Source organism: Xiphophorus hellerii, chromosome 8 (assembly GCF_003331165.1).
Source record: "Xiphophorus hellerii strain 12219 chromosome 8, Xiphophorus_hellerii-4.1, whole genome shotgun sequence".
Classification (NCBI taxonomy): Eukaryota; Metazoa; Chordata; class Actinopteri; order Cyprinodontiformes; family Poeciliidae; genus Xiphophorus; species Xiphophorus hellerii.
In genome coordinates, this window is record NC_045679.1 from 1,218,468 (window position 1) to 1,231,948 (window position 13,481).

General features: G+C 42.5%; 1 protein-coding gene across 4 annotated transcripts in view; it reads left to right on the forward strand.

Annotated features, from left to right (window-relative positions):
• Positions 1-13,481, forward strand: part of dcc (DCC netrin 1 receptor) — a 156,617-nt gene that overhangs the window by 129,048 nt on the left and 14,088 nt on the right. For all 4 annotated transcript variants that reach the window (XM_032570623.1, XM_032570622.1, XM_032570626.1 and 1 more), the window contains exons 22-25: positions 1,052-1,114; positions 5,331-5,487; positions 6,021-6,244; positions 6,324-6,440. In XM_032570623.1, the coding sequence (XP_032426514.1) occupies positions 1,052-1,114; positions 5,331-5,487; positions 6,021-6,244; positions 6,324-6,440 (561 nt within the window). The remainder of the gene's footprint in view (positions 1-1,051; positions 1,115-5,330; positions 5,488-6,020; positions 6,245-6,323; positions 6,441-13,481) is intronic.

The window sequence follows — 13,481 nt, forward strand, 5'->3', positions numbered from 1 at the left end:
GTAATAATTTAATGGGTTTTTCTTTAAATGAGCCTTAAAACCTACCATACAGGTGTATCTATATGGATTTTTAATAAAAACATGTTTATTAAGGTAGAAAAAGCCTTCAGACATTTCATCAGTCTTACATGGCAGAAGGATGGTGCTAAGCATGTTTTATTGTTAAATATTTATTTGATCCTTTCATCCCTCAGCAACACTTTGACTGCAGGAAACCAGGCGTTTCCTGGTTCAGCTCAAAGGTTCTGGTTCTGGTTCTGGTTCTGGCCCATTTCATCCTCATTTAAACAAAACGCTTCAACATCTGAAAGCTTTCTGAGCTGAAAGCGAAACCGGCCTGAGAATGACGGTTTTAAAGAGCGCCGCCCCTTTAAATAACTGCAGGTAGCAGCGGCGTAAACGCTCATGTGAAAGTAAAGGCTCATGTGAAAGTAAAGGCTCATGTGAAAGTAAAGGCTCATGTGAAATTAAAGGCTCATGTGAAATTAAAGGCTCATGTGAAAGTAAAGGCTCATGTGAAAGGCAGATCAGACGTTTGTAAATAATTCATGCAGAAAAGATTCCAGAGTTTCTGGTTCTGGAAACGACAGACAGAACCAGGTTTCCTGACAGACTCTGTGCTGCGGTTCGGTGATCAGCCTGCAGTCGGATCACAGAACTAATGAAGCTAAAATAAAAGTACTGACCGTGAAGCTCAAGTCTTCCTGATGATCCGGATCCATGTTTTAAGGATGGAGAATTATTCAGTTCTTTCTGTTAATAAAACCATCAGAATGTAGAAATCAGTGAGAAAATAAACCTGCAGATCAAAACAGAACAAATCTTCAGCTTTTCCACAAACTGAAACTTTGGACCCGATCAGAACGTCCAGAATCACAAACAGCGATTCTGAAAAGTCCAAATGGTGTCCATAAGGTCCGACGGGTCAGGAAAGAACTGGTCACTCAGGTTCTGCTGGTTTTGGTTCTGGCTCTGCTGGTTCTGTTTCTGCTCCAGGTTCTCTTAGTTCTGCTGATTCTGTTTGTGCTGACCTCTGACCTTTGCCCTGCAGGTCGGGGAGAACACGCCTTCTGGCCGTCCGACACCAACCCGATCGACAGGAGCAGCATCAACGGTACCAGAACCTCATCTTTGCTTCTCAGCCGGGTCCAGCTGTCAGAACCCTTTACCGGGCCGCACGGCAGAACCGCCGGGCCCGGACCCGTCCGGATGCTGCTACAAATTACAGCAGTGCGCTAACTCCAGAGCTAATTTAGCATTTTTGCTACCTTTGAAAACGTTTAGCGCATTTAGCTTCTGCTAAACTATTTCCAGATCAATTTTAATTTTCTTGGCTGTTTTTCAAACTTTCAGTTGATAAAACTTCAACATCTGCATTTTGGCTCTCAATGTTTATATTCATGCTCTTATTTTGGAGTCCGTTTACAGACCAGTTCCGTTTCCTCTGCTCACGTTCCCCGCCCGTAATGCGGTGCAGCTAATGGCGTTTATTCCGTACCCAGAATGCACTGCTGTAGTTCTACTGTTTAAAATCTACTGATGTCTGAATTCTTACTCTGGTCAATCAGGCAACATTAGCAACAGAGTTAGCAAAACTGAACAACTATCAAACCGAAACCATGAGTGAAAGGTCATTTCCACAGAATCACTTCCTGAAACGCAAAATAAACTCAAACATTTAAAAACTTGACTTTGTTTAGTGTGAAATAACATGTCAACAATGTTGAATTTAGTGCTTAGGCATTAGCTTCTGCTAAATACTGTGTTGAATAGCACTGTAGCATTAGCTTCTGCTAAATACTGTGTTGAATAGCACTGTAGCATTAGCTTCTGCTAAATACTGTTTTGAATAGCACTGTAGCATTAGCTTCTGCTAAATACTGTGTTGAATAGCACTGTAGCATTAGCTTCTGCTAAATACTGTTTTGAATAGCACTGTAGCATTAGCTTCTGCTAAATACTGTTTTGAATAGCACTGTAGCATTAGCTTCTGCTAAATACTGTGTTGAATAGCACTGTAGCATTAGCTTCTGCTAAATACTGTTTTGAATAGCACTGTAGCATTAGCTTCTGCTAAATACTGTGTTGAATAGCACTGTATCATTAGCTTCTGCTAAATACTGTGTTGGATAGCACTGTAGCATTAGCTTCTGCTAAATACTGTTTTGAATAGCACTGTAGCATTAGCTTCTGCTAAATACTGTTTTGAATAGCACTGTAGCATTAGCTTCTGCTAAATACTGTTTTGAATAGCACTGTAGCATTAGCTTCTGCTAAATACTGTGTTGAATAGCACTGTAGCATTAGCTTCTGCTACATACCTTGTTGGTAATGTGACTATGTTGGTATAGTTCATTTCTGTCAGTGTCCTCTAAATACCTTGTTGGTTTTGGGTTTAGCATTAGCTTCCCCTAAGTACCATATAAGGATAGTGCTTTAGCATTAGCCTCTGCTAAATGTCATGTTGGCATAGTTTTATAGCGTTAGCGTCTCCAAGGATAAATTCTTTAACACAAACCAAACTGATGATAAATAATGTTTGTAATTTTTGCTTTAGGGTTTTATATTATCTGATTTTTCAGTCAGCGCTGCTCAGATAAGAATCACAGTTAATTCAGTCATGTGGTCCATTAATGACTAGCTTAAAGCTAATAATGGCTGTAGCCTCCTGACCCGGCTGTAGCCTGAAGCCGGCTCTAAAAGCCCGGCCTGCTGCTGTAAATCACCAGGATCATCCCAACCATTTTCTTTTTATTGCTCCATGGAGAGAAATTGTTGGGTTGGTTTTCCTTCAGGGGTCAGAGGTCAGAGTCAATATCTGGGGCTGATGCCGCCTCTGTTTGGACGGCAGCTGAACAGTGAGGAGCGTAAACTCTTAGCAGACATTGTTCCTGAAGCTGGCGGTCGCCATAAATCCCTCCGCTCTGACCTCTGACCTCCTCTGGCTTTATGGCGGGTCGGCGAGGTCGGCTCCTCGTCCATCAGCTCAGCGGTATTTTATCTTTATCTCTGCTTCGTCGTTTGTGTCGCAGAGCGTCGGCCCGCCTGTAAAAGATGAGCTGTGGCGGACGGTCACCTCCGACTCTTTACCAAAGGTCACTTCCTGCAGACCTGCTGCTGATTGGACGATGGCACGCGGCGGCGGTTTGGGTGGCGCCATGCTGCAGCAGCGATGCTTCTGCTGTCTCTTGATTTTCCCTTTCTTTTCCCTCGGGAGGCCGGCGCTCGCAGTTGTCAAGATGTATACCTCTGCTGATGGCGCCAAGCAATTAAAGTTAAAAATATCTGCGATTTATGCAGGAGGGAAAATGGCATTTCAGCCGCTATAATGGAGGCATTAACATCTTTAGCCTTTGTAATTTCCTAAATCTTCCCTCAAGTAGCTTATGAGAGCAGCCAGTCACTTTCTCTGCACTTTCCTTTTTTATCTGCATATTATTCATTTCAGTTCAAGTACAAATGTAGCAGAAGAAACACACCAGCCTGCTGCATCCGCTGGTCAACAGCATCTCAGAAATGGAAGGCAACAGACAAATCTTTTAAAAGTTTATTTTTCTTTCAGCTCTTTAGCAGGTTTTTAAAAATGGTTCCACCTCCTGGAGCCAACATGCAAGTCTGCAGACAAATCCCACTCAGAAAGTCGTTGCCTTTTTTCTTTAAGCTGAAAGCAGCAATGAAAGAGTTTCAGTTTTCTGCCCTGAGGCACCGCGGTGGCAGCATGATGTCACTTTACTGTTCAGATGGACGGAGTAGTTAAACCAAACCTGTTGGACCTGAAGGGCTTTTTCAGATCTTCATTACATCCAGGACGTCAGCTAACATCTCTGCAGATCCCACACATTCTGGACACTGTTGAGTCTTTAACTTCGGGGCAGCAATACAGAGACCTGCTAGGACTAACAGAGAGAGCTTCCATATCAATTCCCTTGCATATTTGCACAAATTCAAACTTGTATTCATATTTTTGTAAAAAACCAAAAGACTCAAACCACTCAGCTGATTATTAATTATCAGAAAACTTTCCTCTCTTTTCTCCATCTGAATAAACATCTAAAATACGTCATAAACTGCGGCTGCAGCAGGTTTTCATTACTTTCTGACATTCTGGGGTTTAAACAAAACCTGATTATGTGAGTTTTACTATGAAACACTAGCTTTAGCGTTAGCAGCTTCAGCACCTTTAGCGTTAGCAGCGTTAGCTTCAGCACCTTTAGCGTTCGCAGCGTTAGCGTCATCAGAGTGGCCTGTTCACATAAACGGGAGCTCCTGGTGAACTGAGGAGGCGTTTTGGCTCCGGTTGTCTCATAAATCAGCAGGTGATGCAGGAGGTGAGCTGCATTAACTTAACAAGGTGTTAAATGTTTTCATTCAGCGATGGGATAATTATGATCGGAGGTCATTAATCAAGTCTTTTCCTCGTCTCCCTCCCGGGAGAGTAATTAGTCTGCCAGTCTGCCCGTCCTGACCGAGTCTCCTCAACTTCTCCGCCCGCCGACGACAACAGAGGAGTTTGACTTTAACGATCTGCGGCTTCGCTCCCTCAGAGCGGCGGCGACTCGGCTTTCGCTGCAGAACCAAATCAATGCAGAATGTGGAAACAGAGGGCGGGCAGGGAGAGGCGGCGTTATTAGATGGAAGTTTAAAGGAAAGCAGCGCGGAGTCGCGGTCTGCAGCTGGAAGCTTTGATGGATTGAGCTTTTCATTGGGAGAGACGAGCGAATGGAGGAGAGCTGGAGGGCCTCTCTCTCCATCGCACCAACATTTTTCTTCATTTCTTCCTTTCATCCGTCTTCTCTCCACCTTCACTGTTTTTTTCCTCCTTTCTTCTCCTCCGGTCTCTTTTCCTCCAAGGTCAGTTTGATGTTTCAGTCGTCTGGTTTCTGATTCTTTCAGACGGATTAGCTGAAGTCCTGTAACTCATTCAACATGGCCGCTCACGATGCAGCAGCTCGGTGCTTTTCCTGAACTTTTCTTCATCACTTGTCTGGTTGAACCTGCCTTTACTTTTTGCTGCGTAACCATGGTGACCATCTCTTCCATCCATCATAATGGCTGAGCCTCATATCCCCTACTCCAACATCTTTCTAATCACACTGTAGAATATCATCAGGAGAAAGTAGCAGCAACTTAACTACAGCAAGTAAAGATTTAAATAATGTCACCACCAACCTGGTCAGTTATTTATTTGATCTGTTTTTATTGATATTATTTGTTTCAAGGTTTGATGTTTTTTAATTTCTTTCAATCATGTTTCCTCTTTGATCTTGTTTGAGCATTTGTTGATCACAGTTTAGTTTTTAATATCCTGACTCCGCCCCCGATGTTTCCAGAGTCTCCCATTGGTCAGATGCGTCCGCCGCACGGCAGCGTCACGCCTCAGAGGAACAGCTACCTGCTGGTCATCATCCTGGTTTCCGTGGGCGCCATCAGCATGGTCGTCGTCACGGCGCTCGTCTGCATCCACCGCTCGTCCTCCCAGCAGAGGAAGTAAGACGCTCTTCTGACTCTACACTCATTTTATAAACATTTTTCATGTTTCATGCAGCAGATAGTTTTTCTGTGGGACATTTAATCCGCTTTTCACAATAAAAACATAAACAAACAGAAAACATTACATAACAGATGAAGAAAAGTGAAGAAAATCTGGAACCAGGATTTTAGTCTCAGTGTTTCGGCTGTTTAGTTCCAGATCTATGGTGAATAGAAGCTGAATGCTGCTTCTCCATGTCTGGTTCTGGTTCTGGTTCTGATGCAGAACCAGAAGACCTGAGAGGTCTGGAAGGTTGCTATGGCAACAGCAGCAGATCTTTAGTGTATCTTAGAAATGTTCTCCAGCTGATAGAAGGCTGATTTTCTAACCATCTTTATGTGGCTCTGAAGGTTCAAACCCAGATTTCATCCTGATCTCCGAAGCTGTGTGTTGACTCTAGCTCTATAACTCTAGATCTATAACTCTAGATCTATAACTCTTTTGGTCCGTTGGCCCGTTAACTGACCCGTTGACCCGTTGCGGCCGGCAGGAAGCGGGCCAGCCACGGCGCCGGGAAGCGTAAGGGCAGCCAGAAGGAGCTGCGGCCGCCGGACCTGTGGATCCACCATGAGGAGATGGAGATGAAGAACCTGGAGAAGGCGTCCAGCATCGCCCCGTCCGGACGCGACTCGCCGCTCCAGGCCTGCCAGGACCGCCCCCAGGTGGCCCACAGCCAATCAGAGAGCCAGATGGGCAGCAAGAGCAGCCACTCAGGTACCGGCAGGCGCTTCCCGCCAGAACCTCAGAGTTCTGCTCAGAGAAACGTCCGGAGCTAACGCGGCGTTTCCTCCAGGAGCCGACGCCGACGAGGCGTCCAGCGGCATCTCCACTCTGGACCGATCCGTCACCGCCAGGAGGGGAACCAGGGCCAAGATGATGATCCCCATGGACCTGCAGCCCAGCAACACGCGTAGGTCACAACGTGTGTGTGTGTGTGTGTGTGTGTGGGGGTGTGTGTGTGTGTGTGTGTGTGTGAGAACTGGACTTCAGCTGCTTCTGCTCCTTTAGATAATAGAGTTGGAGGCGATTTATTCCTGATCTGATGAGGATCAAGAAACACGGGATGATTCCTGATGAACATTAATCTGGATTATTGAAAAGAATAAAGAAATAAAAAGGTTAAAAAAAAGAATAGAAGGGAAAATGGAGAAAAGAAAGAAAGGAAGAAAAAGTAAAAAGGGAAAAATAAAATAAAAAAATGGAAATGAACTGATCCAGGTTTTTTTTTCTTGCTGCTTCTAGGAAATGTTCCATATTAGGAATAAAACTGATTTGATCTTAAACAGGTTCTGAAACTATTTCAATAAAAAATAAAGGCCTCAGTTAGCAGGTCAAAGGTCATGACTCTGAACCAATATGGCTGCTATGAAGGGCGGCAGCAGAGATCCTGTTCAGGAACGCTGCCAGGTCTCTGGAAAGTTTAAAGGAAAGTTCAGCGAAAGGTAAAACTTCTTGTGAAGTTGGCGGTTTGCTCTCCGGGCCGTCCAGAACCGGGCCGTCCAGAACCTCCGGCAGCGCCGCTCCTTTAAACTCCAGAGCTTTTCTTCTCCTCCTCCTGGGTGATGCTTTCTGATGCTGCTGAGTTATTTCATATTCTGAGGAGCGGCATTAATTCCAGCGCCGGAAGCTCGACTCGACGGTGACTGGAATAAGAAAGAGCCAGGAGTTAATGTTCTGCTGCGCTGCTCCACTCGTCCTTCAGGGAGCTTATTAAAAGATAATTTGGGCCAGAATGAAGAGATGATGGACGCCTTGTGGGAGCGACGAGGGGAGAACGCTCCGGTCCTGAAAGTCTTTGTTCCCTTTATTTAAACTCCAACAGCTGAAGAGTCAAAACTCCCAATATGAGCAAATCTTATGAATCTGGATCGACTGCGAATGTTTTAATGCACTTCAAACAAAACAAAACTAACTAAAGTGAACTTTTCAGCAAAACAGAGGAGCTTATTTAGGTCAAATTCCTTAGAAGAACTAGTTCATGGAAAATGTTGGTCAAGTTACAATCCATCAGATTACAGCAACACAGTAATCAGGGATTATAACGGAATAATCTGCCAGAGGAAGCAGTTCGTTTTCGTTCATCAGTTTTAATGGAATAATATCTGAAAAGTTACTAATTTAGTTTTGTCTTATTTTTAAGTGTGATCAAATATTTTTACTAGAAAAAAGACAAAAAATATTTAGTGGCAACGGTTCAGAAGCTGCAGCCTCTGCTGCTGCAGCTTCTGATGCTGCAGCCTCTGCTGCCGTTGTGCTGCCCCAGAAAGCGGCGCTCTCTGCTGCGAGTCTTTGGGCTCGTTAGCGCAGCTCCAGCTCCGGCCCTGGAGAGAAGAACTCAGATAAATGTTTCCCTCATCAGAAGCGGGTCGGGATGTTGGTTCCGGCTGCAGGGAGGAGGTTCTGCTCCCACTAAGAGGAAAAGAAAAACACAGAAATAATTACAGACATGAAGGCAACTTCCTGTTCCCACCAGGAAAACGCAGCAATGATGTAGAAAATATGAGAGATGAAAAATGAAGGAAGGAGAGATGAGAGCAGATTTATGAAACATGATGGATCCACTAACTCCAAAGCTCTAGTCATAAACATTAGTTCTGCTAAATCGCAAAACAAACTCAGTGTGTAGCGGAAACTGATCCTAACCGCTGTAATAGCATAGCAGAAGATAGCGTGCTAAGCTAAAGTTAGCGCCGCTGTTAGCGCATTAGCAGTAGTGTGGCCAACTCAGCTTGGCTTATTGCTCAGGAATCAAAAAAACACTTAAAAAATTCATTTTCTAAAACATAAAATGTTTAGGCCCATAAAGTTCTGATTCAGAGACGGGTTAGCCCGACTGTCATGTTTCTGCAGGACGAGGTATGGACTAGGACGTTCTTACTGCAGGGCAGCATGACTTCAGCCTCATTTATAATAAATAGGATAAATAAATTAAACACGGGGCTAAGCGCTAGGCTAATGAAACCTTTTGATCCTGTTCCTGTTTCATCGCCACGGTAACGTCTCTGCTCCTCCGTTCCTGCGGTTTGTGTGTGAAGCTGCTTTAATTCCCACTGAGCCGAAGATGTTGAACATCTTCAGAGTCTCAGTGTGAAGCAGATCTGGTTCAGCAGCAGCAGCAGCGTCTAATTACAGTTCTGTCTGCGTGCAGCGGTTCTGGTTCCGGTTCTGTTTCTGTTTCTGGATCTCAGAGTAATTATCCGGCTCTCAGGACGCCGCCAGTCTTTTACTGTTTCTCTCTCTTCTCATCTTCCACCTTGATGTGGTTGTTGTTGTTTACAGCCGCCGTGTCAAACAGAAGCCACCAACTGAACACCGACAAGCAGGTTACAGCCGTGGGAGGGAGACACACACACACACACACACCCCGACACGCAGAGAAACAGAGACACACACACACACACACACACACACACAGAGACAAAGACACACACACACACACACAAACACACACCGACAGAGACACACACACCAACACACACACAGCTTCATGTTTGTATTTGTTTGTATCTGAGCCAAAACATCTGCGCCTCCTTCATCAAACAGGATAGTTTTCAACTTTTTGAGGTTTTTTCATTTTTCTCCCACAGTTAGAACTGAATATTAATAATATTAATAAAGATAAAACAATTTGGTCTCATTATATATATAGAACTATTGGAAAATACAAATTACCCTTCACTGACCTCCTCTGCCGTTCTTAACCTCCAACATGATCCAGCGTCTCTTTCAAAATAAAACACGTTGAGACAAAAATTACAAATAAACTGTTTTTTTTTTTTTAAACTGAATAAAAATAAAATCTGAAATATTTCTGAAACTAAAAAAATATTTGGAAAATATTAAATAAAATATTTGGAAATAAAACAAAACATGTTAAATGAAAAATAGGCTTAAAGATGAAAAGTAATTTCAAAACTTAAAATAAATGAACTGATTTTTGTTCAATTGAATAAAACATTTCAAACTAAAAATTTATTTTAAAATTGAAAAATTATTTGTAAATAAAACAAAAGTTTAATTAAAAATAAACTTAGAGATGAAAAAGATTAATAAAAAGAAAATTGTTTTTTCAAAACTGAATAAAAATGTGAAGATTGAAAAAAATGAAAATAATTTGGAAAATGAAAATGTCTAAATGAAAGAAATAAATTATTAAAATTAAAATGATTGAAATTCTAAAATAACTTTAAAACGGAAAAAAAGTTTGAAACAAAAAAAAGCAGAAAAAAATTTGAAGCTGAAAATAGTTGAAAACTTTTCAGATTCATATTTTTCTAATTTCTTTTTTCAGTTTCAAAGTAATTTTTGCAGCAAACTTCATGGCTCTAATGTAGCTCCATAGCTGCTTCTCTGCAGTCATTGTTGACGTTTTTCACTGAATGCTTTGCTGCAGGAACTGAAACGGATCCGCAGATAAAACACATCTCTAAAGGTTTTTAAGTCTCTTTATCAAATCGCAGTCGGACGTCAGAACCATCAGAACCACCTGGGATGATCTGAACCATCAGAACCGTCTCCAGTGGTTCAGCTCAGTTTCCTCCTGGATGTTCGGAGGAAAACGCTCTGCAGTCGCTCAGCGCTTCGTCTCGCCCTCAGACTGAACTTCAGCTCTCCGTCAGGATTCTCCCGTCTTGTTCCGACGGGAGTTCTGGGTCAGAGAACATTTTCTCCTGTTCAGCTCCATCGATCGCAGCATCGATCGGGACGTATTGATAAGCACCGGGTCCGATCTGCAGATTTAATTTGTGTCGATTTGAGCTGCGATCATTTTAAGAGAAGCAGAGTTTGATTACAGCAGCCAGATGACCAGAGCTGATTCGGCCTGATCCATACGGGTATTGATCGGGGATATTGATGGATCTGGGAGGCTGCAGGTTCATCCTGCCTGCAGCGAACAGAAACTGAAACCAAGCTGGAAGTTCAGAACCTGTCTTCCTTCCATCGACTTTTCCAGGATTTTGTTCTTTATGAAAACGAGAACAAAAGCAGGTCGGAGTCGAGACGCTGAGAGGAAACAGAACCCAAAACCTGCAGAGCCTGAAGGATTTATTTCATTTTTATCAGACCAGAGAGGTGAAAATATTTCTGCTTCTGATCATTAAACTAAGACCAGACAGGAAACCTGACAGCTGCTCTCCAAACCAAACTGGGTTCTCCTCCTGAATGGATCATTTAGGGAAACTTCATGGTTTAAAGAGAAAAACACAGTTCACCTCTGGAGACTCACCACAACCACATCACCTCAGGTCATCTAAAGTTTTAATGGCCTAGTCAAAGTTCATACCTCCATCTGATTGAAAATCTGGAGCAGGACCTGCAGAGATGAAAGGTTGCAAAACGTAATGAAGTGAAACTGAGCTGGAAAAGATGTGAGGTGATGAAGTCAGACAGAAACGGTTTAAATTTGAAAAAGTTCAAAGAAATAATACAAATTTAATGCAGATAAAGTTTAATATACTTTAAACTACAGCTAGCTAAAAAGTTAGCGTCGCTAACCCTAAAGCACCAATCATAAACATTAGTTCCTCTGGACTTAGCAGAAGCAAATGCTAAAGCGCTAACTTTAATTCAAAATATATCTGAAAGGCATCCAACCTCAATTTTTAACATAATTTACATCTTCAGTAAATCATTATATATTAGATTTGTTTACATCTTGTTCTTTACTGTCTGCAGTTTATTTTAAAAGTTAAGAGCAAATATGAAGAGAGGAAATGTACCTGCTACGTAACGAGTCTTCACCCCTTCAAAATAAGAGCATAACTACTTGAAGAATTCTCAACAGTCGATAAAAGAAACTTCAACACATGTTGAACTTTATTTAACTGATAAATTACAAAAGATCCAAGTAAATCACTGTATTTATCCAGAAAACTTATTTTAGGGGAAGCTAAGTGAGCTAAAGGTTTTCACAGTTAGCTAAAGCGCTAAATGGAAAATTAGCTTCACCGTTATCGCTTTAGCATATTAGCTGAGAATAACAATGACTGCTAAAGTTTGAATAACCTGTTTTTGTCTTCAGTTAACACTTTTGAATTAATACAAATTGTGGTAAACGTTTTCACAGTTAGCTTAAAGCGAAAAATTAGCTCGGCTATTAGCGATAGAAGTTTAGCCACCACTGATAGAAAACCACTTTCCCCAGCAGGGAGGAGCTGAAGTCGCACAAATACAGAAACAAAATCAGGTTTTATTTGCATCGCTGCATTAGAAACGTTATTTCTCCTCCATGTTAAAGGAACAGATTAGAAAAGCTGTTTTTGTCTTTTAGCTTCAGCGCCGGCTGAACAAAGAGTGAGAGTGTGGGAGTTTTTTAATCAAACATGAAGGATTACTGAGAGACAACAGAGCCCTCAGCTGCACTCATTCTGCCTGGATGTGTTTTAGAAAAGACAAAAGGAAATATATACGTGCAGCTTCAGACAATAATAGGAACGGGGGGAGCTCCTTATCTTCCAAACAGGCCTGAGGAGCCGTGCAGTGATTTTTCTCTGTGTGCTGTAGACCTGAGGCGCTGTGTAATCAGTCTCACTGAGCTCACCTCCCTGCAGTTTCCTCTCAAGGTCACAGTATGAACTCTGTCTGCCTTCCTCCTCCTCACACCTCCAGACCCGGCTGTGCTGCAGCGGTGCAGCCGGGTCCGTTTTACCGCACCTCTCCCCGCCAGTCGGTAACGAGGACGTTTAAACCTTAATGTGTCGCTCTGCTGTGATCGCGCCGTTTGAATGTAGTTTTGTTTTTATGGCTGCAAATGAAGCCAGAGGACAAACGGTGGAGCTTTCTGCTGCCAGGATCAGCTAAAATAACAACAACTCAGAAACTCCAGCATCTTAAAAACATCCTGCAGCGGTAGAACTGGGCCAGGATGACCCAAACAACCTTTCCAATAAGTTTTAGAGTTTGAAGCCTGGAAGTTTTCACCTCCTGACCCAGACGGTGGGATCAGGCTCCTGATCTGCCTCAGAGAAACTTCAAGAGGCAGCAGAGCAAGGAGAGAGCAGGCTCTGAAATGTTACTGCCATCAGTAGGGAGGGATTACTGGCAGAAACAATGGTTGCCATGGTTACCCACATGTAGCCGCGAGCTGTTTTAGCTTTAGCTACATGTTGTCAGCATACTACAACTCTTTTCCGCAGTGTGATAAGTTATGCTACCAAGTTAGCATCAGTAGGACCATCAGCTCTCAGTGAGACGATGAGATCCTCTAAGAGAAATGTATAAATAAATATGATTAATTACATGGATTTTAACACGTTAAAAACGTTAGAGCATTATTATAATTTTAAATTCAAAGGTTCCGGGCAGAACTTCTATATCTGCATGTTTCTGGTACGCCCATAAATGTGACGCGCAGCAGCATAATGCACAGCGAAGCTGCTTCTCTGGTCCCTCTGGGTTTTAAATTCTGCTTCTGAACGATCTGATTGGACGCTGGAAAAAACTATTGTTGTGTTCAAGTTGTGCTAAAAGCAGTTAGCTTATCAGTGACGCTATTCAAGCCTAAAATCGCATCTGAATGCACAGTGTTAGCTGCTGCTGTGTTAGCATGTAGCAGCTAACACTGTGTTAGCATGTAGCAGCTAACAGACCAGATTACTAAAGCAGCTCCATGAATGATCAGGACTTCCTGAAACACTTTGCTCCAATCTGATGGATGAAGAACAGATTAAAAACTTCAGCTCATGTTTTTATTTATGAAATAATTTAGCAGCAATTTGAAAATGTTTCTATTTTGACTCTGCAATTATCTCAGTTAAGACTTTTAGTAAAGTTTTACAGTTAAATATATTACTATTGAAGCGTTTTAGCATTAGCTTCACCTTACCTTTCAGTTAGCTGTTCCCACTACGGGTTGTTCTGGACTTGGTGGAGCCAGATATCCCTTCAGATGAAGTTAAAGAGACTTTTTAATGACGAAATCTTCTGAAAGTTATCACGATCAACAGGTACA